Genomic DNA, 27,883 nt, shown 5'->3' with positions numbered 1-27,883 from the left:
GTGCCCGCTCTAGGCTCGCGCTGTCCACCCTCCGGGCAGGGGTCCACACCTCTGGGAGTCTGCACTTCCTGCACGCCTCAGCCCGGGTCCTCCCTGCCTCAGCCCGGGTCCTCCCTGCCTCTGCCTGCCGCTTCGTCCCCTGAAGCCCGCAGGCCTCCGCCCCCGCCCCTGCCCCACCCCGGGAAAATGCCAAGACAGGACCTGTGACTCGCCCGAGTCCAGAGAAGCAGCATGTGACCGGAGGACTTGGGCCGGTGGCCCTGCCCCACCCACACGTCTCCTTGAGGTTCCGGGAGAGCCCTTGGGGGGCAGGAGAGGGGGGCAGGTGACTGCCTCCCCTTCCTCAGGGGTGCCGTCCTCCCCCTGCCCCCCACCACATCTCCTGGACCCTGGGCTCAGGGGCCCCTCAACCGTCCACCATGGGGATGGGGCCGTGCTAGGTGGGGACTGCTGTGTGCGCCCTGGGATCACTTGCTGAGTGGAGACAGAGGGGGTGAGCAGCAGGGCGCACCGGCTCCCATGTTGTGTCGCTGTTGTGAGTTCGGCGAGGGAGAGATTGTGGGGGATGGCGTGGTCCAGTTGCTCAGGCCTCCTGGGGTCACAGGATGGCGAACCACACAGGTGAGGACTGGGCGCGGTCTTTACAGCGCTGCTGGCCCGGAGCCAAGTGGAGCTCAGAGCTTCGGGACAGGTGGCTGGCAGTGCCCTGCCTTTGGCTGTCTGCCCAGCCTCCGCCCTAGGCGCAGGACAAGCCGTGGGACAGGAACTGCCTGTGCTCAGGCCGGAGAGTTAATATTTGTGCGGGCACCGCAGGGACGGACCGGCTCTGGTAACACCCGGGCAGCGGACCTCCACGATTGTCCCCATGTGGAGTCCCTCCTTTCCCTCGTGGGGGCCGCCGCCGCCGCTGCAGCTGCTACTGCTGCTGTTGCCATGGCCAGTCTGGACCCAGGCGCCCGCCGCAGCCGCCTCCTGGGGAACCCCGGGCGCCCTGGACTGCCCCGAGGCGTGCGTGTGCGCGCCGGGGGGCCAGGCCAACTGCTCGGAGCGCGCGCTGCCCGCCGTGCCGGGGGGCTTGAACCGGCGCGTCCGCGTGCTGCTGCTGAACCACAACCGCGTGCACGCGCTGCCTCCCGGAGCCTTCGTGGATGCCGGCGCTCTGCTCCGCCTGGATCTGCGCGAGAACGGACTGCGCTGGGTGCACGCGCGGGCTTTCTGGGGCCTGGGCGCGCTGGAGCAGCTAGACCTCAGCGCCAACCAGCTAGAGGCGCTGCTGCCCGGCACTTTCGCGCCACTGCGCGCTCTGCGCGCCCTCTCGCTGGCTGAGAACCGGCTGGCACGCCTAGAGCCCGCGGTGCTGGGCGCGCTCCCGCTGCTGCGCGCGCTCAGCCTGCAGGACAACGACCTGCCTGCACTCGCGTCCGGGCTCCTGGCTGGCCTGCCGGCTCTCAACACGCTGCGCCTGCGCGGCAACCCCTGGACCTGTGGCTGCGCGCTGCGCCCACTCTGCGCCTGGCTTCGCGGGCACCCGCGGGACGCGCCAGGTGAGCCCTCGCGGGCGCGGGCGGGACGGGCGGGCGGCTACCCCCGCCACCGTCTGACGCCGCGCCCGTGTCCCGCAGAGGCCGAGACGCTGCTTTGCGTGTCGCCGGGGCGCCTGACGCTCAGCCCCTTAACCGCCTTCCCGGACGCCGCCTTCAGCCACTGCGCGCGGCCCCTTGCCGCCCGGGATCTGGCCGTGATCTATGGTCTCGGGCCCGTCTCCTTCCTCGCTAGCCTGGCCGCCTGTCTGGCCCTGGGCTCCGCGTTCACTGCCTGCGGCGCTCGCCACCGCCGCCGCCGCCGCGCCGCCGCCCGCCGCCAGCAGAGGAGGCAGCCGGATCCTGGCCCCGGCACGGCCTCGCCTGCGGCCACCGCCGCCCAAGCTTGAGGGGCCGCGGCCGCCCTCGAACCTCCCCCGACCCGCTTGCCCCTTCCGCATTCCTGACAGGCGTCAACAAGCGACACAGCTCGAAATTTTCGTGACATTCCTTTTGGCATCTCCACTGCACACACCGGGTGGGGCGGGGGTCGGCGCGCGCCGGGCCCTTGGGGTGGAGGGCACGGGCCGCACGGGGGAGGCGCGCCTGGACGCGGAAAGGCCGGGCCTGCACCTGGCGGGGCTGAGGATAGTCCCGAGCCAGCGTCTGCGAAGCCCACCCTGGGTGGCGGGCGGAGGAGGCAAAGAGAAGGCTCAGCCCTCGCAGGGTCCGGAGGTGGGAGGCAGTGGGGAGCCCGAGCGCGCCCCAGGGAGGCGCTGCCAGCGGATGGGGTTCAGGGTCTGCAGTCCAGGAAGGGCAGGGCCAGCTCAGAGGATGGGGTGAAGCGGAGAAGGGGTACAGGCAGGAAGGGGGAGGTGGGGCGGAGGCCGTGCGGCGCAGGGGCGTGGGAGGGGTGGCCCAGCCAGCCGGGGCCAAGGCCCACCGTGGCTCTGGGAGCGGCCAGGAAGGATGGGGCTCCAGTCTCTGCACCAAGCCCCTCTGCTGGGCTGAGTCAGATGCTCCCCCTGCCGCTCAGAGACCCCAGGGCCCTGCCTCTGCCGGAGCGCCCTGCGGCTCTGCCCAGCCAGCTCAGCTCTGGCCCGTCCTCAGCGGCTCTCGTCCGAGCCTCAGTCCAGCAGGGGCTGCCCACCGGCAGCAGGGTGGACGGACAGACGGGAGGCCCGGGGTGGGCAGTCTCTGGCAGGTGGGCTTCCCTCAGGCCTTCCCGAGCAGCAGGACCCCTCAGTGTCCTTGGCCGGGCTAACGGGGCGGGTGGGCGCCTCCGGGCGCCTCACACCACGGTGCTGACCGAGGGATCTGAGAGGTTGAGCGGGCCCGTGATATCAGTGGGATGGTACTGCTGCAAAATAGAAATACAGACAAGGCGCCCGTTAGCCCGGCCATCAGGGGCACACGCGGGGCCGGGACGGGTGGACCGGCCAGCCGGCCGACCGGCGGGCAGGCGGGCGCGGCCTGGGGGAGGCTGGGGGGCGCTCCTCCCCCTGACCCCGTCGTGCTCCGGGACTCTGCGTGGGCCGGGCCGCTGTCCCGTCCGTCTGTCTGTCTGTCTGCGGGGGAGGGGGGCAGAGGAGGGCGGGCAGGGCGTCTCAGCTCTCCCTATGCCGGGCACACATCTGCAGCTGGCCCTCCTCCCTCTCAATAGCGCGTCGCGGCAGCACTGTGTCTTTTTGGTTTTGCAAAGCGCCGCGTCCACCCCCGGTGCTCTATAAATAAGAACCAACAATCAATACCCGCTGGCCCCGCCGGCCGCCAGGGACCCCAGCCCTGAGCGCCCAGTGCCGCCCTGGCCCAGACCAGCCACGGGACAGGGGCAGCGCATCTCAGCAGCCGGACTGACCCCACCCCTCCCGACAGAGCCCCCCACCCAGGCCTCCCTCCGAGCAGGTGCCCAGCCTGAAACGGTGGGGGGCTGGGCTGCCCTCCCCCGCCCAGCCCCCAGCTGGCAGTGTCCCCAGTCACCCCTGCAGGGCCGGCCAGCCCCAGATGCCACGTGGCACCAGAGCTGGCCTGGAGGGTGGTCCCCGGGGAGGCTCGGGGCAAGGAGTCTGCTGGGAGCGTGTCCCGGGACAGGCACCCTGAGGGTCTCTGAGCTGCACCCAGGCCAGCTAAGGGCTTGTGAGTGGGCTCCGGGCCGGGACGGGGATGGGATTCTGCTGCCCTCGGAAAGTGGCCCCCTGCCTACGTGACTCCCCTGACCCTCCTTTCGTCGTGACTCCCCTGACCCTCCTTTCGCCTGCCTGTCCCCACAGCTCTGTCTGCTGGGCACCTCCTCCCTGGCTGCCCCACTGCTGCTCCTCTCTGGCCCTCCCAGCCCCTGGTGGGGCCCCTGGCTCAGGCCCCACCCAGTTCCCAGGCTGCACGGCGCCAGGCCTGTGCTCTCAGCCCCTCAGGCCACCCCTGTCCACCCACTCTGCCTGTGCTGAGCCCTAGGAGTGGAGTAGCCAGGCCTCAGGGGCCCCTTTGGGGCAGGTGGCGGCCTCACCCCAGACTCGGATGGCTCTGTGCCACGCCCTGTCTGTCCTGTGTCTGCCCCTCTTCCCTTGTGCTGTGGGCAGGGCCTATAAATCCTGCTCCCGCCTGGACCGTAAGACTGTGGGGTAGTACTGCCTGTGAACTGGGGCTCCTGTGGACGGGAGGACAAGCCGCCTCCGAACCGCGGGGAGGCTGCTGGGCTGAGGGCTGTGCTGGCCCTGGGCGGGCCCTCCTCGCCTGGGGACGCTCCCAGCAGGGCTAGGCCAGTCTTGGAGGCCTGGGGTTCAAGCACACACACCCGGGACAGTGACGGGCTGCCCAGGCAGGAGGACAGGGAACCCTTGGCTCAGGCTCGGAAGGGGCTGGGGGTCAGGTGCTGAAGCACCGCTCCCCTCCGTGGGGGTCTCCCCTCCCTGAGCCTCGGTGCCCAAGGCTTGCCAGCCACAGCTTTCGGGCCCCCCCCGCCCTGTTCTCAGACCCCCGGGTGCTGCCCGCACACCTCCCGCAGGGCCCCTGCTCGGCCGGGGGTGGGAGCCGCCACCTCTGGTCCCACCCGTTCCCCATCTGACGGCCCCTGTGGCCAGGGGCCTGTGCCAACTCCAGGCCCCAGCCGTCCACCCAGGTGGAGCCGGGCCCGGCCCCCCAGCCCCGGCCCACACAGAGACCACATGGAGGGGATGCAACAGGCATGGCTCTGGTGAGACACAAGAGACAGGTGTCTGGGTGGCGGGGCTGGCGGCCAGACAGATGGACGGATGGGACATCACAGGCACCCCTCCACGGACGTCGCAGGGAGGGAGCGAGGGCAGTGGGCCTCTCCCTGGGAGAAGCTGGAGGAACGGACGCGACAGAGAGGTGGTGTGGCCTCCTGACGGCTGAGGAGCCCGGGACGGGGTGGCCCTGGGCGCCCGGGGCTGCGGGCACAGCCCCGAGTGGGGAGGCTGACCAGCTGACCAACGACATGACACGGCTTTAAGATGGCGCGTGGCGTCACGGCACGGGGGGCAGACTAACGCAGAGACACACGGGGAAGACGACCCGGCGGGCAGGCCCGCGGCAGAGGGCCGAGAGAGGGGCCCAGAGTCAGAGAGGCCCTAGTGTGCCGGGTGGGCAGCGGTGAGCGCAGAAGGGCCGCGCGGGCGGAGGCGGGTGGTGGGATGGCGAGGCGGGCCTGATGCGCAGGACACAGACACGGGGGCGAGGGGCGAGTCGGACGCGTGGGACGGGCGCTCTTCCCCTTACCGTGTCTTTGCAGGACCTACGTCTCTTGAAGCTGGAAGCCAGGGTGGAGGTGATAGCCCTAAATGTGGCTTTCTTTTTAGGGTCGGGTTCTGCTCTACCACTCTTTCTATCCTAAAATGAATATGTATAAGTGATTAGACGGCTGAGGGTGGCGGCCACACCTGCCCTCGCCTGCTCCTGGGGGCTGCTGCCCAGCCTGGCTGGCCACTCGGGCCCTCGCTCCTGCCTGCCTCCCTGTGCTGGATGGACCAGCCGCCGGCCCCATGCTCGCAGGCAGCCTCTGCTGCTGCCAGGGTCTCCGGCCTGACCTTCCTTGTGCTGGGACTGGGTTTGGGGAGGCGGGGTGGGGTCCTCAGCTGGCTCTCTTCCACGAAAGGTCTGCCTGGTTCCCTGGCTCCAAGGTGCCCCTGGTGTACGGGTGCCCCAAGGAGGAGGAGCCCCCTGAACACTGGGTGAGTCACCCCCACAGGCCCCACCAGCCACTCTGACCCCAGATGAAGCGCACCGAGATTTAGGAAGGGGCTGAGGGGACCAAAGGCAGGTGGCAAGATGGATTGGAGTGACAGAGAGACAGTGGCAGCTCCTGGGACCCTGGCTTCGGGTCTGATGGCCAGAGTGGGCCCTGCGCCCGCCACTGGGAGCAGCAAGCCAGGTCCCAAGAGCAAGAGTGGGCAGATGAGAGGTGTGGGAACACTGGTGACCCCGTTCCCCCGGCCCTCCCTCTCTGCAACACCGGCTTCCTCCCAGGACACAGGCTCTGGGGAGGCACCCAGAGAAAGAGAAGAGATGGGGCAGCCTGGGGCTGGACCATGGGGCACGAGCCCGGCCCAGGTGGGCTGTGGGCAGCCCGTCCCCTGCTGCCAGCAAAGCCCCACGAGCACAGCCTGGGGTGCCCGGCGGGACCAGCTGACCAGCTCAGACTGCAGTTACATGGAGCACAGCAGGGTGGCAGGGAACCGGGTCCTTGGAGGGGCACGGGGCGGCGAGGGATGGCGGACTGCACCTTGGACTCACATGCTACACCCAGCTGGGTCCCTGTCTTACCCTGCCTCAGTCTGCCTTCCTACGGAATGGGCCTCGGTGGGCGACTCTGGAGACAGAGGGGCCAGGTGGACGCTTGGAGCCTGGCTTCGCAGAGGCAGCCACCCACAGGCGGCCCCCAGCACTGCGGCCTTGGCTGTGGCTCCCAGCTCCAGTCCTTGCCTCTTGGGCTCCTGGGAGCCAGAGCCAGCGCTTCCGCCTGCGGGGATGGAGGAGGGCCGGGCCAGGCCGGGCCATGGGCACCAGGCCTCGGAGGGCGGCCTGCCCTACCTGCAGGTTCTTCCTCCACACGTTCACGGCCGCAAACGCCAGCTGCATCTGCTTCCGCCGGGCGTCCTTGTGCCGTTTATAGGCGATCTCGATGAAGATCAGGAAGATCCCGGCCACGATGCCCCCAGCCACCAGCATGAAGACCCCTGGGGGCGACATCCTGTGCCTCAGCTGTGCCTGCTCCGGATGTGGCCCCTGGGGCGCCCATCTAGGGTCATCAGGGGCCTTGAAGTGGCGGGGGGAGGGGGCCCACCTGCCATATTCTCGAAGGTGAGGGTAGCAGGGGCGTTGCTGCGCGAATCGCACTCCTGGTACCGAACCCACGTCTTGTCCAGGTCTTCCATGAAGCCGTTCTCGTGGGACCTGGATGGGCGGGGCGTGTGAGCCCCGCGGGGCGGGGCGGGGTGTGCCTCGGGAGGGGCTCGCGGGGCGGGGCGGGGCGGAGAGGGGGCGGGTGAGGCCAGCTCACTTGAGAATGGACAGGGAGACGTTCTGCTTCCAGGGGCTGTCCTTGCGCATGCCGATGCCAAAGCCCGAGCGGAAGAAGAGCTCGCCCGTGGTCACCAGGTCGCATTTCTGCGAGGCCTCGAACTCCAGCACCGCCGAGTCCCAGATGAAAGCGTGCAGCTTGCTGCGGGCAAGGGCGGGGTCACGGCGGCCACGCTTCCAGGTGGCCCTGGCTCCCCGCGAGCCTTCCTCCTGCCAGCTGGGGACCCGCCGTCTGTCCCCCCTCCCCGTGGCTCCCACACGGCCGGGACACTGACTGTGGATGTGGACGCCCCCAGCTTGTCCTGCCGGCCCTTCACTCGCGCCCCGCCTGCCCCTCCCTCACTCGTCGCGCACGGCCCGGATGGCTCCGCCCCGCCCCGTCACAGGCCCCGCCCCTCATTGGTCGCGCGCGACCTGGGTGGCCCCGCCCCTCTCCCGCCCCGCCCCCTCACTTGTCGCGCACGGCTTGGATGGCCTCCGCTGCGCTCTCGTAGTTGTGCTTCTCCATATGCCGGTACATGGTGCTCAGCTCCACCTGCCGCCGGAAGTAGATGTCCACCGAGCTCTGCTTCACCGTCGCGTAGATGAACTTGTCCGAGGGATTCCTCAGCTGCGGGGCCAGAGAGCCAGGCTCGTGGCTGCTCCCCGGCCCCACCCCACCCCACCCCACGGGGCGGAGGGCCTGAGCGCCTCCCTCCCCAGCCCCCAGACGGGCCCGGCCTCACTCGCGGGTCGTTGATGCCGGTAATGCGCTCTTCGGGCCGGTCCAGCACCAGGAAGGCTGCCAGGTTGGCGGTGTAAGAGGCCACAATGATCATGGCGAACCCCGCCCACACCATGCCCAGGATGCGCGCCGAGAAGCTTCTGGGGGCGCCTGCGGGCAGAGGACCGTCAGCTCGGGGCGGGCGGCGGGGCAGGATGGGGCCCTGGCCTGGCGTCGCCTCACCTTCCCCGATGCCTGAATTGAGCAGGACGCCCCAGGAGAACCACATAGCCGAAGACAGGGTCAGCGCATCCTCCTCCTCCTCCTCGCTGTTCACTTTGAACCGGCCGAAAGGGCTGCGGGGGCGCAAAGGGCGGGCGGGAGAGGGCGGAAGGGGCAGCCTGCCCCGGCCCTCGCCCGCTCCGCCCGCCCGCAGGTAGAGGAGTCCGGTCCCCGGGCCGCACTCACCTGAAGCGGTCCAGCAGGTACAGCATCACGGCCACCACGTGCACGGACAGCCCCACCAGCAGCCACAGCGTGCTCTGGAAGGGCTGCATGAAGGAGTCCAGCGTGCTCCGGGGGATCTCCTGCGGGGCCACAGGCCGTCAGCGCCGCCCCGGCCCTCCCGGGACGCCCCTCCCGCCCCGCCGGGCCTCCACGCACCTTCTTGACCAGAATGGTCAGGCCCTGGTACTTGAAGGGCTTCGAGAACTCGATGTACTGCGCGCGCTCGTTGTTGATGGTCAGCGGGGCCACGATCATGTCCGCCTGCCCGCTGAGCAGCTCGCCCATCATCCCGTTCCACTCCTTCTTATTGCTGTTGTTCACCTGTGGGGCGACACCGCCGGTGGGGACGCGGACACCGCGGGCCCCACTCCCCATACAGGCTCCCGCCCCGACCCATCTCAGGGGTCACCCACTCCAGACTCCTCCCAGGCTCAGGCCCCGCCTACAGAAGACCCTCCGGGGAGCAGGACCCGGTCCTGCGCCGGCTCCTAGGAACCACTCCTACCCGCTCCTGAGTGCCGAACTTGCCGTCGGCCACCAGGTGAACCTCGTACGTGAAGTTCATGGTCCGCGCCAGCTTGATGAGCAGATCGACGCAGAAGCCGTAGCAGCACTGAGGCACCGTGTGGCGCGCTGGCGAGTGGGGGCGGGACGCGGTCAGCAGGGGCTCGCCGGCGCGCGGTCCCCGCCCCCCGAAGCCAGTGCCCCCGCCCCGCACTCACGGCTGCCCGGCGACGTGTCATTGGGCCCGGTGCAGATCACCTTCTTGACCGGGTCCCCGTTGACGGTGAACTCCTCCTTGCACGTGCCGTCGCTCAGCGTAGGCTTGACATACACGAAGGGCTCCTGGTGGATCGTCACGATCTGGGGACGCGGGGACACAGGGCCTGGACCACCAGCCCTGGGCTGTCCTGGGCGCTGCCCTCTTCTCAGCACACAGACTTCCCTGGAGCCCCCCTCCCCAGATCCCTGACATTTCCTGCACCACCCTCTACGGCCCCCTCTGGCAGCGATCAGCCTGCTGCCCCCAGGAGGGGCGCCAGAACCTAACGCTTCGCCCAGTGTGCAGAGGGTGCCTGGCCTCCTGGAACACTGTGCCTTCTCTCGGCCACTTTTCCTTCAGGTCCTGGCCTACGAAAGAGTCCCTTGATCAGTGGAGCCTGCCAGACGTCCAGTCTGCCCTGAGCCCCTTCTCTGACTTCTTGAGGCTGAGGACCTCCCTGTCCCAGCCCAAAGCCTACCCCCTGCCCCCACCCACTGCCATGAAGACAGGGGCATGTTCACTCAGAGCCTGCCCAGGACTAGGGACATGCAGGGACTGCCCTTGTTGGCTCTTCCAGCTTCTCCTGGCCTCAGCCTCCACCCACAGGGAGTCGTTGTCTGATCATCTATCCTGCCTGCCTGCCTCTCCCCCAGTGAGGCTGCCCTTCTGCTGTGGCCTCTTCAATCCAGGGGCTCCTTGGGGCTCACGGTGGGCACTCTCTCCTCTCTGTCCTTCAGAGCTCTGAAGGCTGGGAGTAGGCAGGATAGACATAGGCAGCGGAGCTGAGCCAATCACTGCACGGGATGAGAGGTCCCAGGGGACATAGTGCTGGGGTTGAGACTACGAGGTGAATGGGGTTGGTGAGAGAGGCCCCTTCTCCTGCAGGGTGACCAGCTCCCCCAAGGGCAGGGGATTGGGAGCCCCTGAAGGGGCTTATTTGCCTTTAAAACTTTCATCACCATTTCTATTATACAAGTAATATGCTCATGCTTTTAAAAAATCAGTGAGACAGAGAAGGGATAAACCAGGAGATTGGAATTGACATATACATACACTACTACACGTAAAATAGATAACTGATGCGATCTACTGCATAGCACAGGGAAGTGCGCTCAGTGACCCATATGGGGATAGAACCTAAAAAGAGTGGGTATATGTGCGTGTATAATTGAGTAACTTTGCTGTACAGAAGAAACAAACACTGTAAATCAACTATCCTCCAATGAGAACTAATTTGAAAATAAACAATTTTGTGTCAAAAAAATAAGAACACACACAAAAAGTTCTAAAAGGCCTTCTGGCTCTCAAAGCCTATAGGGGACCATCTTGGCCATCTGTTTTGTCTGTTTTACACTCAGACTTTTCAACACAAAGCGTCTTTCCTGAGCGTTGGCTTGGGGGAACTCCCTTCTGCCCATAGAGAGGGTTGGTGCCCTGTAGGCAAGTGCAGACAAAGAGGTCCAGGTGAGAGGCCACGGGGGTGGGGTAGCTCAGAAAGCAGAGGAGGTCAAGAGAGGACCTGGGGACACCACAAGAAGGACGGTGTGAGGCTCTTTGCCTTTGGTGAGCTCAGGTACCAGCCTGATGCTGGTGTGGGTCAGTGTGGGAGGGACTCTTGGGAGGCATCCTGGGATGAGCCTGAAGGAGTGTAGCAGAGTCGGGATGAGGAAGAGAAGCTGTGAGAGATGAGGTCCCAGGGGAGGGGCTCCCAGAGGCCCAGTGAGTCACAGAGGGGCTGGCCAGCTCGGGGAGACCCGGTTCAGAAGGACAGTCTGAGCCAGTCCCAGCAGGAGGCCAGGAAGGCCAAGGGTGGGCGGTGGGCTGGGACCACCTGGAGGAGTGCCGAAGAGTGTGGGGGCATCATCTCTAGGACTGGGGCTCAGCACTCAGAGTACTGAAGTCCACAGAAAGACCAACCGTCTGTCCCTCGTCCCCAGGGGAGCCCAGGTCCACATGGCTGTCCCAGGCTTAAGCGGGATGGGGTCAGGAGGGGCCGGGGAACTGGGCTTCCTCTCCTGCACCCACTCCCTCTCCCTGCCCCTCCGCCGCGCCAGGTGTGTGCAGTGGCTGTGGGTGCTGGGCTGGTCCCAGGACCTGTAGTCACTTTCAGGGCCCTCACTGTCCCCTCTGCACCCGCGGCACAGGATGGAGGCTACGGCATACAGAGACTGGGGCAGGGAGGCGGGGCCCCCACCTTCAACCTGGTGGACATCTGATAGCCGCGAGGTTTCTCAGTCTCTCCACCCGGCCAGATGATCTTCCTGTCATTGGGAATGACCTGGGGGTGGGAGTATGAGATGGAGGTGGCCACGCAGGGGTCTCGGCCCCAGGACCCTAAGGCCCCAGCCCCCACCCCCTCATGACCCCCACCTACATGAGTACCGTTGTAGATGCCCACTTGTACCAGCTTGCGGTTCTGCAGGTTCATGATGCTGTAGTTGGCAAACTTCCGGTCCCCATCCTCATTGAATTCCACACGGCCGGTCACCCCGTCTGCATACTTGGAAGACATCAGAACCCTGGAGAGGGCAGTGTGGTTGGAACGATCAGGGATGCAATCCCCGCTCCCACCGTGAGCTGCCTGGATGGTGAGCCCGTCCGCCGGTGCCAGATGGACAGCACAGCCACATCAGCCAAGCAGCTCCTTGGCTCTAGACCCTGTTTTGAGGGGTTCCTGTGGGCTAGGACGTTTGATTCTCACAGCTTTACAGATGAGGTGGCAGAAGCCCAGGTAGGACTCGGTGGCCCATTCACCAGTGAGTGGAAGAGGCTGGGTTGAGGTCTCATCTTCCTGCACGTGCACACGTGAGTGTGTGTGTGTGTGGTGTGTCCACTGGGCCATATATGTGTGCACACACAAGATCTTTGTATGGGGTGCAGCCCTGTGCATGTACTTGTGGCACAGGTGTGATGTTCCATGAGCCTCTCCGAATCTGCATATACACGCATGCGCCTCTGTGCACATGTGCTGCATGTCTGCAGTTGTGTGTGCTCCTGCTGTGGGCACTATGGACCAGGACTCTTCACCTGCTCCTTGGGGGTGGGTGTTGGTGATGGACTGGGCCTCCCCATACTAGTGGCACAGTGCCCAGGGTTCTGTGTGTTAACTCCTGCCCTGCTGCAGCCACTGACTGTGTATCTTGCCAACCCTGGCTCTCGGCAGACTTGGATGCGCTTAGTCACTCAGTCTGTCCAACTCTTTAAGACCCCATGGACTGTAGCCCTCCAGACTCCTCTGTCCATGGGGATTCTCCAGGCAAGAATACTGGAGTGAGTTGCCATGCCCTCCTGCAGGGGATCTTCCCAACCCAGGGATCGAACCCAGGTCTCCTGTATCGCAGACGGATTCTTTACCATCTGAGTCACCAGGGAAGCAGGCTTGGGTGCCATCCCCCAAATCCTTGTCTGACCTCCTGGGCCTGAGGAAGCTCCCAGTGACCGCCTGAGGCAGGATCCTCTTCCCCAGGGCTATTAGTCATCCTGGTGGCTAGGGTGGCGTCTCAGGTTGGCTGCAGTGTTTAAAGGTGGGGACAGGGGCAATAGAGGCAGCCATGCTTCTGTGACATTCGAGGCGATGGTGTCAGTGTTGGAAATGGACCAGATGGTTATCACAGCGGGGATGGAGGTGAGGATGGAGACAAAGTGGGGACAGAGAGGAGCGGGGAAGGAGGCTGTGTTTGTAGCCGCAGCACGCTGGGCTGGAGCGACTCTTCGGGTGCCGGAACGGTGGCCCTCCCACCCTAGACGGACGGCCCCACCCACTCAGACGGAGCGGCCCCACCCCCTCAGACGGAGCGGCCCCGCCCACCTCAGAGCGACCCCGCCCACCCTGGAAGAGTGGCCCCTCCCGCTTCAGACGGATCAGACACGCCCACCCTGGAAGAGTGGCCCCGCCCACCTCTTGAAGAGCGGCCCCGCCCACCTTGGAACGGCGGTCCCACCCACTCAGAGAACGGCCCCGCCCACCCTGAGGGGCGGACCTGCCCACCTCTTGAAGAAAGGGACCACGTCCGCATTAGATCAGCTCGCGCACCCTGCAAGAGTGGCCCCGCCCACTCTGGAGGGCGGCCCCGCCCGCCCTGGAAGAGCGGCCCCGCCCATCTCCGGGGGCGGCCCCACCGAGTGGCCCCTCCCACCTCTTGGAGAGTGGCCCCGCCTACCTCTTGAAGAGCGGCCCGGTCTTCCAGATGTTGGTGTTGCCCACACAGCCCCGCGGCGGGTCGGTGATGTTCTCCTTCTCGAGCAGCTCGTGCACGGCCTGGGCCACCACGCCCACGGCGTCGCTGATGTGCGCCGACTCGTTCTTGCCGTTGATGAGCTGCAGCCCGATGATGCCTGGGGCGAGAGCTGGCTTAGAGCCCGCGGGGGACCCCTGCCCACCGGGATCCGGGAGCCCAGCACTCACCGTCCGGGGCGTAGCGCAGGGCGTTCCCCGAGATCTCGCGCTCCCCCACCAGCCACACGTACCCCGAGCCCGTCATGTTCAGCATCGCGGCTGCGCGGTACACGGTGGCAGCGTCGTCCTCGCTGTGGGGCAGAGCGGGGTGACGGCCAGGACTCCAGCTCTCCCCACCCGCGGCCGGCGGCGGCTGCTCGACTCCCAGGTCCCCCTCCACAGCGTGTCCTTCCCCTGCCTCTCCCCCCCCGCCCCTCGTCTGCAGGGAGCTCTGGAAGCACTGCAGAGATGGGGGCAGCCCCCACCCTGGACCCTTCCTCAGCCGGCACTGCACCTGGGCCCGAAGACTAGCCCCGAAGTGATGCGGTGGGGCCCAGACCCCCAGAGCTTGCCAGAGGTCTCTTGCTGGCCCCCTGCTCTTGTGGACAGGGTTAGGGTGACACGGATGGTGGTGGCTCATTATTGATGGATAACTTGCTCACCCGTACCAGACACTATTCTGAATGCTTTCCATGCACCTTTGTATTTAATTCTCAGAACCTCCCTGTGAGGCAGGCAGAACATGATCCCTGGCAGGACAGGGACTGAGGAGCCAAGGTACACGGTGGGAAGCGGAGGGTCAGGTCTATGTCTGATAATCCACCCCTGAGCCCGTGCTCCTGCAGTTTCCTGGGCAAACCACACCCCTCTTGTTCCATGCCTGAACTTGTGAACTGAAAGGCTGGGACCTTTCTGGATGCTGCTGGGACCAAGTGCCAGGGTGCTGCCCTGAGCCTTGCAGCAGAAGCCACTGAGGGGATGAGGGTACCTGCTCTCCCTTTTGGAGTCTGAACAAGCATCTCTGGGTGCCCAGCCCTGGGTGCTCTCCCTGCCAGCCAGGGCTGAGCCCCTGGCAGGACAGAGCACAGGCCTCACCTTGTAGGCACACGTTGCCCTGAGCTCTTGGTGTTTCCTCACAGCTGAGCCTCTGTGGACCCCGCCCCCTAGGGCTGGGCTCCCCCTGGTCAGGACAAGCACCCTGGGCCTGATGGCACTCCCACCTCCTCTTCCCTGCAGGGTGGAACTTGACCCCGGACACGACGGACACTTTGCTTCTCTAATGCATGGGCAGCGGGGGACAATGCAGTTCAGGAGATGGTCCGAGGGCGGGGTTATTTTTACAACGGCTGATGCAGAAAACCCAGGCAGCCCTAGGGACCCTAGGGGGTCAGCCCCAATTCTCTCAGGGAAAGATCCAAACCTTCAGTGTTTGCTTTAAACAAGAACGCCACCCAAAATAGAGGTGCTTCAGGCTGCACCCAGCCAAGACGGCCGGCAGCACCAGCGCGTGCATGTCGGGGCGCGGCACCCCCAAGGCCTGGTGGAGAGGCCCGTTTGCTTGACACCATCCAAGTCTGTGAGGTTGGACTTGGTGGTGAGCACACACCTACGCTTGTGTCTGTGTAAATCGATACCTTCAGGAAAGCAGTTGCAGACAAAAGCCTGATCGACGTCAAACGGTTTTATGGAAATAACTGATCCCAGTAAAGACAATTTCAGGAGGATTACTTTTAAAAAAAGTTTTGGAAACAAATTAGAAATTCTGACATGCTCAATAGAAAACTGGTCAAAAGTTAAGACTGGCTTAACGAGGTTTCTCTGCAAAATGCTCTCAACAGACTTCGTGAGGAGGAGACGGGGGTGTCGGGTTGGGGACAGGGTGAGCCAGGGCTGCAGCGGCCCTGCCCAGGGGACTGCTGGCATCCCTGGGCTCCAGGGGGGGACTGTGCCGGGCCGGCTGGTTTCCTCCTGCCGTGGGACTCTGGCCTCTCTGCTCCAAGGTCCTGTGTGTGAGGGCACGGATTCCTTCCCACTTGAAATCCAGAGGCCGTGAGTGGATTCAAGAGGTGGGCATGTGGTTGGTGAACGCTGTGCCTCGGTGGGCAGTGTATGTGCATGCGCAGGGCCTGTGCGCTGTGTGGCACACACGTCTATGTTTGTGAGCACATGTGTGCTGCTGTGGGGCGTGTGCCGGTGTGGTGTGTCTGCTCATGTGTCTAGGTGAGCACGTGTTTGTGAGTGTGTGTGTGTGGTGTGTGGCGGTGTGCCTGTGTGGGTACGAGTGTCTTGAGTGTGTGTATGTGTGGTGTGTGGCAGTGTGCCTGTGTGTGTGTATGAGTGTCTTGTGAGTGTGTGTGTGTGTGGTGTGTGGCGGTTGCCTGTGTGTGTGTGAGTGTCCTGTGAGTGTGTGTGCGTGTGTCGTGTGTGGCGGTGTGCCTGTGTGTGTGTGTGTGAGTGTCCTGTGAGTGTGTGTGTGTGTGGTGTGTGGCGGTGTGCCTGTGTGTGTGTGTGTGAGTGTCCTGTGAGTGTGTGTGTGTGTGATGTGTGGCGGTGTGCCTGTATGTGTTTGAGTGTCTTGTGCGTGCGTGTGTGTGTGGTGTGCCTGTGTGTGTGTGTGTGTGTGTGTGAGTGTCCTGTGAGTGTGTGTGTGTGGTGTGTTGAGGTGTGCCTGTGTGTGTTCGAGTGTCTTGTGATTGCGTGCGTGTGTGGTGTGTGCCGGTGTGCCTGTGTGTATATGAGTGTCTTGTGTGTGCGTGTGTGTTTGGTGTGTGGCGGTTGCCTGTGTGTGTTCGAGTATCCTGTGAGTGTGTGTGTGTGTGGTGTGTGGCAATTGCCTGTGTGTGTGTGTGAGTGTCCTGTGAGTGCGTGTGTGTGTGGTGTGTTGAGGTGTGCCTGTATGTGTTCAAGTGTTTTATGACTGTGTGTGTGTGTGGTGTGTGGCGGTGTGCCTGTGTGTATATGAGTGTCCTGTGAGTGCGTGTGTGTGTGGTGTGTGGCGGTGTGCCTCCGTGTGTGTGTGTGAATGTCCTGTGAGTGTGTGTGTGTGGTGTGTGGCGGTGTGCCTGTGTATGGTCGAGTGTCCTGTGAGTGTGTGTGTGTGTGGTGTGTGGCGGTGTGCCTGTGTGTATATGAGTGTCCTGTGAGTGTGTGTGTGTGTGGTGTGTGGCGGTGTGCCTGTGTATGGTCGAGTGTCCTGTGAGTGCGTGTGTGTGTGGTGTGTGGCGGTGTGCCTGTGTGTGTTCGAGTGTCCTGTGAGTGTGTGTGTGTGTGGTGTGTGGCGGTGTGCCTGTGTGTATATGAGTGTCCTGTGAGTGTGTGTGTGTGTGGTGTGTTGAGGTGTGCCTGTTTGTGTGTTCGAGTGTCTTGTGAGTGTGTGTGTGTGTGGTGTGTGGCGGTGTGCCTGTGTGTATATGAGTGTCCTGTGAGTGTGTGTGTGTGTGGTGTGTGGCGGTTGCCTGTGTGTATATGAGTGTCCTGTGAGCGCGTGCATGTGTGGTGTGTGGCGGTGTGCCTGTGTGTGTGTGTGTGAGTGTTCTGTGAGTGCGTGTGTGTGTGGTGTGTGGCGGTTGCCTGTGTGTGTGTATGAGTGTCTTGTGAGTGTGTGTGTGTGTGGTGTGTGGCGGTTGCCTGTGTGTGTATGAGTGTCTTGTGAGTGCGTGTGTGTGTGGTGTGTTGTGGTGTGCCTGTGTGTGTGTGTGTGTGTGAGTGTCCTGTGAGTGCGTGCGTGTGTGGTGTGTGGCGGTTGCCTGTGTGTGTGTGAGTGTCCTGTGAGTGCGTGCGTGTGTGGTGTGTGGCGGTTGTGTGTGTGTGAGTGTCCTGTGAGTGTGTGTGTGTGGTGTGTGGCGGTGTGCCTGTGTGTGTGTGTGAGTGTCCTGTGAGTGTGTGTGTGTGGTGTGTGGCGGTGTGCCTGTGTGTATGTGTGAGTGTCCTGTGAGTATGTGTGTGTGTGGTGTGTGGCGGTGTGCCTGTGTGTATGTGTGAGTGTCCTGTGAGTATGTGTGTGTGTGGTGTGTGGCGGTGTGCTTGTATGTGTGTGTGAGTGTCCTGTGAGTGTGCGTGTGTGGTGTGTGGCGGTGTGCCTGTGTGTATGTGTGAGTGTCCTGTGAGTATGTGTGTGTGTGGTGTGTGGCGGTGTGCCTGTGTGTGTGTGTGAGTGTCCTGTGAGTGTGCGTGTGTGGTGTGTGGCGGTGTGCCTGTGTGTATGTGTGAGTGTCCTGTGAGTATGTGTGTGTGTGGTGTGTGGCGGTGTGCCTGTGTGTGTGTGTGAGTGTCCTGTGAGTGTGCGTGTGTGGTGTGTGGCGGTTGTGTGTGTGTGAGTGTCCTGTGAGTGCGTGCGTGTGTGGTGTGTGGCGGTGTGCCTGTGTGTATGTGTGAGTGTCCTGTGAGTGTGTGTGTGTGGTGTGTGGCGGTTGCCTATGTGTGTGTGAGTGTCCTGTGAGTGTGCGTGTGTGGTGTGTGGCGGTGTGCCTGTGTGTGTGTGTGAGTGTCCTGTGAGTGTGCGTGTGTGGTGTGTGGCGGTGTGCCTGTGTGTATGTGTGAGTGTCCTGTGAGTATGTGTGTGTGTGGTGTGTGGCGGTTGCCTGTGTGTGTGAGTGTCCTGTGAGTGCGTGCGTGTGTGGTGTGTGGCGGTGTGCTTGTATGTGTGTGTGAGTGTCCTGTGTATGTGGCACATACATGTGTACACGAGGGCAGAGAAGCGGGTCGCGTGCACATGTGTGTGCAGTGCATGTGTGGACAGCATGTGGGTGCTGTGTGTTCAGTGGATGTGTGTGAGTGCGTGTGCTGTGTGTGCCTGGTCGGGGATTAGTGCCTGCTCACTGCCTTCCAGCCCAAGGAGCAGGCTCCATCCCGGGGAGACGGGAGGCGGGGCACCCCGGGTCTCACCCCCACTGGAGCCTGCAAAGCTTCTGGGACAGGCGGACAGTGGGGTGGGTCTCCCAGGCCCCCCATGTCCCACGGGGCAGGGCACTGCCGTTTCCTATTTCTGGCGGCTTGGCCTTCCCTTCGCAGGACAGAGGCATTTGCACAAAGGCAGGCTTTTACTGGGGCTCAGCTCCAAGGTCACGGTGGGGCCAGGCCCCTCCAGCAGCAGCCAGGGGTTAGGTCCCTAACCGGTTCTCTTCTCGTAGCTGCCTAGTCCGGCCGCTCCAACCCTTCCACCCCAGGGCCCCGGCCTCTCCCTGCCGTGGGCCTTCTCTGCAGGCCCCTCGTCCCCTCCCTGGGACCCCTCCCTGACCAGCTCCCGGAACCCCGGTCAGCCACTACTGCCCAGACCACCTCTGCCTTCTTAAGGGCAGGGGCTTATCCCTCTGCTGTCCTCAAGGCCCTGTGTGTGCGTGTGGGGGGCAGGGGGCGTTTGGGAGGCAAAGCCCTACACCAGCAGGGCGCACCCTGGGCCTGGCCCCGAGGGGGCCGGGGTGGACGGCCCAGCCTGGCCTCACCTGGCGGAGAGTATGATGACCCGGGCCTCCAGCTCCCGCGCCTCCAGCAGCAGCGCCGTCACGTTCTTGGTCCCCGGGTCGAACTGCAGCACCTTCTCCGCCTGCAGTGCGAGCAGGAGCGTTAGCGGGAGGCCGGGGCAGGGGACACAGCGCCTCAGGGGCGAGAGTCGAGCTGCAGCCGCTAGGAACCCCGAGGCCGCGCCCTAGGGCCGCCGCGGCCTGCCTGCCGCCTGCGCTGCCAGCTGCCTGCCCTGCTGCCGGCCTTCCTGCGTCCTCCGCTCGCGCTCCTGCTCGCTCTCTGCGCTCCGCGCTCTCCTCTCACTCCTGGCCTCACTTTTGCACTGAGCATGCAAGTTGAAGTGGACCGAGACTCAGAAAGAGGCGTGCAGCGGACAGGAAACAGGAAAGTTTTGGAACGCAATCCAAAACGGCGGAGACGGGCCGCCTTTTCCAAAACCTCGGGAGGTCCTCCGGGGCCTGTCCGCCGGCCCTGCGGGAGCGGCCCGGACTGGACTGCAGGCGGGCAGGCGGGCTCCCTCCTGGGTTCCGCGAGGAAACCTGGGGGCCCGGAGATTCACATGCACTCCCCAGAGAGCCGCTCCTCTGCGGGCCGCCTGCGGGCGGGGGCCCGGCGGCCAGCACTGGCCTCTCCTGCCTAGGCTGCCTGCTCTGGACCTGGCTCTCCTTCCTCTCTGCTCGGCCGCGGCGCGGCGGGCCCACGGCAGCCCTGGTGGCCGGGACGCCCGGCCGGGGCTCCCTGGTCGTGGGTGGCGTGCACGTCCATGCAAATATACCTTGGGTCCGCGCTTGTGGTCATAGGACAGTTGGTCGAGGCTTTCATAGTTCCTTTTTTTACTCTGATGAATAATGTGCACAGAGAAAATATGCAGACACAGAAGAAGATTATAAACGGTTGAAAATGACGGCGCTAAAGCAATCACACCACCTCCTCGGCACGTCTGCAGACGGGCACGTACCTGGAGCTCGCAAACACCTAGGCCGGGGCGGGGCTGGGGCTGGGACGGGGCAGGGGTGCGGGGTGAGGGGGCCACCAAGGCTCCCTGCCTGCGTGGAGTTGCATTCGTGGAAATGGTCAAGCTCAGGAGAGAAGGAAGCCCTGTCTGCGTCCAAACGAAACACACCCCCTGGGGATCCCTCCTGCCCCCAACCCTGCCATGCACCTGCCATGGGGTCCCCGCCGCACCCCCCCAGCCATGGGAGTCCTGAATGGGGTGGTGTCCCCTCCCCCAGCACCCCTTCTGCCCCTCTGGGAGGCCCAGGGTCCTGCCCTCGCTGACACGCGTGGCGGATGCCCTGCCGCCCCCGGGCACTGAGCAGTTAGGACGGGAGTTCGTGAGCACAGGCGCGTCTGTGGGCGTCCATGCGTGCATGTCGGCCTAGTGAGCCTGCGGCAGGGGCGGGGTGGGGGTCAGCGCGTCTAGCACGTGTGCGTGCAGGCACCTGAGTGTGAATTCGGGGTGAGCCTGCTCATGGGCACACGCCACTTGTGAGCCTGCTGGACCTCCAGGGGGGTGGAGGGCCCCTGGGGCCTGAGTCTGGGACGGCGGGAGTGTGAGTGGATGGTCTTGGGAGCAACCGCATGCGCCTGAGAGAGGGAGCGTGTGTGTGTGAGCGTGCACTGGGCATGCGTGCAGCCACCCCGGGAGGGGACATGCCCGCCTACTGAGGCCCTGGGAGCCAGCCCTCCCTCCCAGGTTCAGCCCGTCCCCTAAAGCAAGACCCCCAGGGCCCTCTGGTTCTGCCCTCTGCTTCCCCCCAGCCAGTGCCCGCCCTTCCCTTCGGGGCCTATGGCACCTTGGGGGGAGCCTGGGTTGGCACTCAGCTTATTGAAGCCAACTCCGCCTCTGCACACAGCGCGTGCACCCGCCACCCCTTGGTCTGGCTTCCCGGGGCCCTCCCCAGCCTGGGCCTCTCTGCCCGGCTTGGCCACCACCCAACCCGGGAGGGGCACAGCCCGGGTGCGGAGCACCCAGGGCTGTGGGCTGGGTGGAGGCGGGACCCTGGGCTTCCTCTGGCAGTGCGGGTGGACAAGGGGGGGGGGTCACCTGGACCCCCAGAAACACCACTCTGGTCTTGCCGCCGCCCTAGGGGTGGGGGTCAACTGGACAAGAACAGTCAATTAGAAGCAGGCACCTAACTGGTCCCCAGGAGGGGTCCAGAGCCTGGGCGGGAAGGAGAGAAGGGGCCGAAGAGGGGCAGGGCCAAGACTGGGTGTGGGGCTGGCAGACTTCCCTGGATGGGGCTTCTGTGAGGTTGACAGGCAGCGGCTAGGCGGAGGGCAGCTGCGGCAGTGAGGCCAGCAAGAGGACACAGAGGGGTCATAGCAGAGGGGACGCGGCGCGTGGGGCCGCCGCACTGAGGGGGAGCCCTAGGGGCTGTGTGGGGGCGAGATGGCGCCCCCGAGTGAGTTCAGAGCCTGGGGCCTGAGCGGGCTGGGGGAGGGGAGGGGGCGGGGCGGGGTGTTTGCGGAGCTCCAGGTGGTCCTGCCCTCGCCCCGCAGGGACTGACACGAAGGAGATTTCGACTAATGGCAAAAGCGAGTGAAATGAGCCGAGGACAGGCTGGGGCGGGCGCTCGCCAGACGGAGTGGTGCTGACCATGCACGATGGAAAGAGAAGGGTGTTCACACGGGCCACAGACACAGCGGCGGCTCGCCGGCTCCTGCTCCTGCGCGCGGCGCCCCGGCCCGGGCCTCACCTTGGTCTCGCGCTCCTCCAGCAGCGTCTCCAGGCGTTTCTGCGCCGCCCGGCCCTCGTGGTCGTCGCTGACCAGGAGGATGACGTGGTTCCAGCTGTAGACGCGCATCATCTCGAACCACACGCTGGACTGGTGGGAGTAGGGCGGCACGGTGCGCAGGAAGCTCAGGTGGATGCTCTGCGGGGCACAGCAGGGCTGAGGCGCGGCCGGAGACCCCGCCGAGGCGCGCGCCGGAGACCCCGCCAGGGCGCGCGCGTTCGAGACCCCGCCAGGGCGCGCGCGTTTGAGACCCCGCTTGGGCGCGCGGGCTGTAGAGGTGAGGGCGCGCTTTGGAGATCCCCTCCAGGGCGCGCGCTGGAGACCCCCGCCAGGGCGGGAGTTGGAGACCGCGCCAGGGCGCGCGCTTTCGAGACCCTGCCAGGGCTCTCGGGCCGTAGAAGTGAGGGCGCGCTTTGGAGAACCCCGCCAGAGCGCGCGGGGCTCGGACTGCCGCCAGGGCGCACGCGTTGGAGATCCCGCCAGGTCTCTGGTCCTGCTCGCGGCGTACAGTCCCCGGACCCGGGGGCCCCGCTTCCCCGACTCCTCCCCGCCCACTGTGACTTCTCCGCACCCCACATCATCTCATCTGAGAAACAGGCTCGGCTTGCCCACCAGCCCCCTGACTGAGACTGGGCAGGGGGTTTGTGGAATTTTTCCTGGGGTGACTCCCCACCTCTTCGCAGACACTCCAGCTCAGCTACTCGGGCTCAGAAAGTTCTTGCTGACGCCCAGCATCTCAGAGACCCCCACGGGTCCTTCTTGAATTTGTATAACCGTCTTTCTGAGGAAACCTCCCTCTTGGGGCTACACTGCTGTCTCTTGGCCTCGTTGGGGTTGTTGGTCTAGCCCACACCCTGCCCCGCCTGCTTCTCTGAGGGTGCCGCCTGTGGGCAGGGGATGAGCAGGCTCTACCCTCCTCAATGCGGAGCCTCTGCGTCTGTCCAGGGAGCAGGGCTCCTAGGGACCACCCTGAACCAGGGGTTCGTCTGCTCCCTCTTCGGGACTTGGAATCTGGGCTCAAGAACGCCCCTTTGCCTCTGTCTGTCCTCCGGCAGGTGACACGGCTGCCAGGGCGTTGTGGCTGGGGTGTCGGACTGGCTCTGACCCAGGTTGTTCTGGCCCGCTTGCTGGGCACAGACACTAGAAGGGTCAGGGTGGAGCTCTAAGGTCCGGCCGCTAGGTGTGCCCTCGTGCTGGACCATGGTCTGGATCTGGGGTGGGAGCCCGTGAAGGCCCGCGTCCTGCCCGGGAGAGAGCTCCCCGCCCTGGCCTCTCTGGGCGCACGGCTGCTGTCCTCCCTGGAGGCACTTTTCGGGCCTGATGCCCAGAGAGGTGCGGAAGGCAGAGGCTGGAAGGCACAGGAGGGAGCCCTCCACTCACGGCTGAGGGGTACGTGCCTCTGAGCAGCTCGGGAGGCTCTGCTGTGACTGTGGTTTTCAGAGCCTCAGGAAGAGGGGCTGCCCCGGCCTCCACCGGCCTCCTCCCGTGGGGGTCATCCCAGAGGCTCCCTCACTCTGCTCTCACTTTGCCGTTGCCCCGTTGTCCCTGACCTCCCTGGACACCCCGGGCCTGGCTGAGATGACCTCTGTGATTCAGCGGTGTTATCTAGAGCCTGGGGCTCTGGACAGGATGAATCTGGAGAAGATGGGGAGAGCTGGAAGGCTCCCAAGAGCCCAGCCCTCTGCCCCTCTGCTCAGACACCGAGCCAGAGTCCACGGTCTGTCTGCAGGTGGCCCACCCAGTGTTCTCGCCTGGAGGATCCCATGGACAGAGGAGCCAGGCAGACTGCAGTCCATGGGGTTGCAGAGTCGGACACGACTGAGCGACTGAGCACTCAGGAGGCCCCAGGCCTGGAGGGTAACGTGGAGCGGGCCGACCACCCCCCCAGCCTCTTGGTGGCATTTGCTCCCAGCTGACCGGTCCTCTCAGAGTTGGGGCAGGCCCTGCGGGAGAGCTGTGTGAGCCAGCGCACGTTCCCCACTGCTCTGGGGGCGAGTTTCCTGCCAGCCTGACTCGGGGACCTCTCGACTCTCCCAGCTGCTGCTCCACGATTAGACGGCTCCAGCCAGACCCCCAGCCCAAGGGCCACGAGGCAGCCCTGAGGACCGCAATCCCCAGACCGGCCCCCAGCCGTGAGCTGCCTCCTCGGTTCACCTGGCACCAAGTTCAACCCTCTTCCAGCTGCATCCTCTAGTGGGGGCTGGTCCCTGGCATCGCAGCTGCATCCTCTAGTGGGGGCTGGTCCCTGGCGTCGCAGCTGCACCCTCTAGTGGGGGCTGGTCCCTGGCGTCGCTGCCCCTCTGGGCATCTCCTCCTCCTGGAGAACCCCTTTTCCAAGGGCCCCTGCTCTGCGGTCCACGAAGCTGCCCCATCTGTCCCTCTTCTGACCCACGAGGGCCTCTGCCGCTTCCCAGGGCTTGCTTTTGGCACCTGTCACCTGTCAGTGGGCTGTGTGCCTGTGTGCGGGCGTGTGTCACTGTGAGTGTGCATGTGAGTGTGTGTGAGTGTGGGCCTGGCACAGTGTGTGATGGGGCATGAGTGTGGGGGAGTGAACACAGTGGTTTTATGTGAGTGTGCAAACAAGCATGAATGAGTGGGTGATGGTGTGAGTACACGTGTGAACATCAGGGTATGCGTATGTAAGAGCAGGTGAATGTCCTTGTGACTGTGTGTGACTGTGTGTGTGTAGGCGTGAGTGTACAGATATGTTCGCATCTGTGAGTTTGTGTGAGTGTGAGTGCTATGAGTGTGTACTGGTGTGCATGTGTGTGGGTGAGTTTGTGTGTCTCTGTGAGACTGTATTCTGGTGTGAGTTGTGAGTGTGCCTGAATATATCATCTGGAGCCCAGAGCCCATGGTCTGAGCCCCTCTGCCTGTGCCCTGCACCCTCTCCCCGGGAAGCTGCTGGTGGCCCTGGGTCTGCCCACGGGGCACAGCGGCCAGGCTTACCTTGTCTGAGTAGATGGACATGCGCGTGGTCAGCCCCAGGACAGGGATGCGGTAGAAGCCGGCCGTGTAGGAGACGGGGGTGGGTGTGAAGTGGTCGTTGGGGGTAGGTGGGTGGCTAACTAGGATGGCGTAGACCTGCGGGCACAGGGGACACAGTCAGCCCGAGCGGGAAGCGGGAGGCCCTGCCCCAGAGCCGCCGGCCAGCAGCAGCAGAGGTGGAGCTCGGCAGGCAGGGCTGTATCTGGGGGGCACTGGTGCCTCGTCTGGAGGCGGAGAGAGAGCAAGACTCCAGGGGCTTGGACTTCCCTGGTGGTGCAGTAGCTGGGACTTCACTCCCAGTGCAGGGGGCCTGGGTGCAAGCCCTGGTCAGGGAACCAGATCCCACATATCGCAACTAAAGATTCCAAGTGTCACAGCTAAGACCCAGCACAGCAAAACAAAAAACAATTTAAAAACAAGACTCCAAGGTCTAAGAAGACACACAGGGAGATGACAGACTGCTCCCCATGCTCCTACTGTCCGGGGCCTCCCCTCCTGCCCCTCACGCTGGGGGGCTGCCCTGAGCTGCATGGGAGGACGAAGGCCAGTCTTAGTCCTGTCTGGGGCTGTACGTGCCACCACGCTGTGGGCCGGGGAGACCCACACCCAGAGCTCCCACTGCCCCCCTTCCTGGGTCAGAGGTGGACAGAGGCTAATGCTCCAGAGATGGAGGGTGCCTCCAGAAGGCCTGCATGGAGCATTACAGACCAAGAATTAGGAATTAGTGGGAGAAGCTGGACAAGGAGCCATCCAGAGGCCCAGGCCTTTTGCTGATGTGTTCCAGCAGCAGGCTGAGCCCCACTTGGTTTGAGCTGGATGCAGTGCTGACTTGAGCACCGACCACATCCTCAAGGAGGCTTGGACTTCCCGCCTGGACCAGTGGCTCAGCGCCCGAGGCAGGGAGATGGAGCAGAAGGCCTGGTAGTTCTGAGCTGCCCTTGGATTGGAAGGCCCTGTCTGTCCCATTTGTGCCTTCCCCTGTCTGAGCCACAGGGCTCCCCTGCTTCTGCAAATGGGTGGGAGTGTGCTGGCCCCACGTGGTGGGGGTGATGGCTGCCATGCCCACGCCTGGCCCACAGCGTGTGACAGTGAGTGAAAGCTACTGCTGTCACCGTGGCTCCTGGCACTGGCTATTCCCTGGGAGAACGGTGCCCACAGGCAGCAAAGCTGTAAGTTGGAGGAGGGATCCCCATAAGGGCCCTACCCCATCTCCCTCCCTGACCCCATCTGCATCCAGAGGTGGCTGGTCAGTGTTTGCCTGAGCATGTGTGTGCATGAGTGTGACCATGCCGGTGCTCACGAGTGTGTGCTGGGGGTGTGTGTGTATACGGCATGCCCCAGCATGTCTACTTGTGTATGTGCATGTGTGTGCACGCTTGAGCATGTCTGAGCACGTGTTTGCATATCTGGCACAGGAATGCATGTGCCCATGGAGATGCGTGGGAGTGGGCGTCTGTGTTAATGGGTGTGCAGTGGATTACCCAATGCCAACACGCATGAGTGAGCACTAGTTTAAGTCTACGCATCTCTGTGCACAAACGTGGATGAATATGTGCGCACATGTGAGCATGAGTGTCTGTGGATGTGGCACGCCTGTCAGGTGAGTGTGTGTGAGCAGCACTTGGACCGGGGTCGGTCCGCCTCTTACATAAAGGGCTGCATTGCAGTGATTGGGCTGCCTCATTGGGATGCAGCAGGCGCGGAGCCGGGGGCGGACAGCTCTGCAGGCAAAATCCCCAGTTGTGTCCTCCCCCCCACAGTGCGGGCTGCCAGCCGCTGAGCCCTGGTGCCTCCCACACAGGTCGTCCCCATCCCCACCCCAGAGAGCACCCTGCTTCAACACGTGGGCCATTTGCCCTGTCAAGCAGTACTGTGGATGGGGGCAGGGGAGGGTGAAGGGATGGAGGTCTCCAAGAAGGAATAAAGATGGCCCCGGGCCCCATCTGGTTTAAAGCCCTGCACCCGGCGTGCGGCTAGGCCAGCACCTCGTGGGCGGCCCAGGATGCCCGCCACCACCCTGACAACACAGTGACCAAACAAACGGCCACACGTCCACACACACCAGCTGGACGCCTGGTGAGGGCAAGCCCCGGTGGCAGGCGGTTGGTCTGGGGCCGACACAGAGCTGATGGCTCAGTGTTCAGCTGCTGACAAGACCAGCCCTCTGGGTCCTTTCTCAAGGGGAGCGAGAGGGCGACGGAAGGATGGAATGAAACGGGGACAGCGGCAGGGAAGGAGGGTGAAGCCAGGAGGATGGGGGGAAGGGTGGGGGAGGGGGAGGGGCCGGCACCGCGTGAGCCCGGCGGGGGGCGGGGGCGGGCACCTGGCTGGAGATGAGGTCTTCGCACACCGACAGGGCCATCTGGATGGCGTTGGGCTTGTGGGTGACGGAGGTGGCGTTGAGCTGGATCTTCCAGGAGCCATGCCGCTTGTTGGCCTGATTCACAGCCTCGCGGAACATCTGCTCGTGCTTCCGCGTGCTCAGCACCGCGCCAATGTTGACGATCTTGGGGTCGCAGGCGGCGCGGGCGAAGGAGCAGGAGAAAAGCAGGGCGAGAGTCAGCAGGCGCATGGTGCTCATGGGCTCCGGGCGGCGCCCTGACTCTGGGCAGGGAGAACACGGGGCCCTCGGTGCATCCCCAGCGGGAAGCCCCGGCCGTCCTGCGCGCGCCCGATCCCGTGGACGGAGGGCGCCGCGTCTTCCCCAGGAGCCTTAGTCCTGCGACACCCGCGAGAGGGACGCGTGCCGCGAGGCTTCGGCCAGTCGGGCGGCCCCCGGCGCGCGTGGGTCCCCGGCGCGCGGCCCGGGCGGCGGGCGCTGTCCGCGGTGCTGAAGCGGGTCTCGCTGCAGCTCCGGGTGCCCCGCGCCGCGAGGACACGGCGGCGGCAGCTCCTCCGCGGGCTTCGCTGGTCCCGGTTCCAATGCTGCGGCGGCTGCGGCGACTGCGGAGCAGCGAGCGGGACCAGCGTCGCCTGCCCCTCCTGCCGCCCCCGCTTCCCAACGCGGAGCCAGAGCGGGGGCGCCTCCCGCGCCAGATTGTGCGCCTGCGTTCGTGCGAGCGTTTTCCAGAGCACGCGCCAGAGGGGGACGTCTGTGCGCGCGCGTGTGTGCGCGCGTGTGGAGGGGTCGCTGAGACTGTGAGACCTGGGCTGTCTCGCACCTGTAGGGAGTCGAGCGTGAGGAGGTAAGAAGAGTTCGTGTCACCTCAGGCGGCCGCCTGTGTCCTTTAACAGGACCGAATGTGTTCGTGCCAGTTTGTGTGTGTGTGTGTGTGCGCGCGCGCGCGTGCACGAGTCCGTACCCACAGTCAGTGATATTTCGGGGCCTGACTCTACCCGCTGGAAAGCAAGGCCTGCGAAGAGGCCCTGAGCCGCGCCCTTGGGGGAGGCAGAAGGCTCAAAAATGGGGGCGAGGCCCTGGCTGCCTGGCCATGTGACTCGGGCTCCCTCCTA

At 64.6% G+C, this 27,883-nt stretch overlaps 2 protein-coding genes across 9 annotated transcripts; one reads left to right on the top strand and one right to left on the bottom strand.

Annotated features, from left to right (window-relative positions):
* Positions 1-7: 7 nt before the first annotated feature.
* LRRC26 (leucine rich repeat containing 26) lies at positions 8-2,016 on the top strand. The gene is made up of 2 exons (XM_061434254.1): positions 8-1,544; positions 1,623-2,016. The coding sequence occupies exons 1-2, from the start codon at positions 866-868 to the stop codon at positions 1,928-1,930; spliced, it is 987 nt and encodes a 328-aa protein (XP_061290238.1). The 5' UTR covers positions 8-865; the 3' UTR covers positions 1,931-2,016.
* GRIN1 (glutamate ionotropic receptor NMDA type subunit 1) lies at positions 2,014-27,408 on the bottom strand. 8 transcript variants are annotated; one of them, XM_061434230.1, is made up of 21 exons: positions 26,754-27,109; positions 24,392-24,526; positions 21,404-21,580; positions 19,480-19,542; positions 18,686-18,786; positions 13,434-13,555; positions 13,189-13,363; positions 11,403-11,547; positions 11,223-11,306; positions 8,988-9,129; positions 8,771-8,898; positions 8,422-8,586; positions 8,227-8,345; positions 8,002-8,114; positions 7,781-7,929; positions 7,508-7,665; positions 7,036-7,197; positions 6,820-6,929; positions 6,567-6,712; positions 5,256-5,366; positions 2,014-3,244 (listed from the first exon to the last, which is right to left on the bottom strand). In XM_061434230.1, the coding sequence occupies exons 1-21, from the start codon at positions 27,009-27,011 to the stop codon at positions 3,128-3,130; spliced, it is 2,880 nt and encodes a 959-aa protein (XP_061290214.1). In that variant the 5' UTR covers positions 27,012-27,109; the 3' UTR covers positions 2,014-3,127. The 8 variants fall into 8 exon arrangements, with proteins under 8 accessions (XP_061290214.1, XP_061290215.1, XP_061290220.1 ...); XM_061434231.1 differs by having other exon boundaries at positions 2,014-2,880; XM_061434236.1 differs by lacking the exon at positions 5,256-5,366 and having other exon boundaries at positions 2,014-2,880; positions 26,754-27,408.
* Positions 27,409-27,883: the final 475 nt, after the last annotated feature.

The sequence above is a fragment of the Bos javanicus genome, chromosome 11 (assembly GCF_032452875.1).
Source record: "Bos javanicus breed banteng chromosome 11, ARS-OSU_banteng_1.0, whole genome shotgun sequence".
Classification (NCBI taxonomy): domain Eukaryota; kingdom Metazoa; phylum Chordata; class Mammalia; order Artiodactyla; family Bovidae; genus Bos; species Bos javanicus.
The sequence above is the reverse complement of the archived record's forward strand: the minus strand, read 5'-3'. Positions and strand labels throughout refer to the sequence as shown.

Bases quoted from the DNA above. Each gene is read 5' to 3' on its own strand.
- GRIN1 (XM_061434230.1), bottom strand. From the start codon at position 27,011: ATGAGCACCATGCGCCTGCTGACTCTCGCCCTGCTTTTCTCCTGCTCC. The intron at 8,346-8,421 runs GTGCGTGGAGGC...GTGGCCCCGCAG, and splicing joins TGACCATTCTGGTCAAGAAG to GAGATCCCCCGGAGCACGCT. The intron at 8,115-8,226 runs GTGAGTGCGGCC...GCGCCCCCGCAG, and splicing joins TACCTGCTGGACCGCTTCAG to CCCTTTCGGCCGGTTCAAAG.
- LRRC26 (XM_061434254.1), top strand. From the start codon at position 866: ATGTGGAGTCCCTCCTTTCCCTCGTGGGGGCCGCCGCCGCCGCTGCAG. The intron at 1,545-1,622 runs GTGAGCCCTCGC...CGTGTCCCGCAG, and splicing joins GCACCCGCGGGACGCGCCAG to AGGCCGAGACGCTGCTTTGC.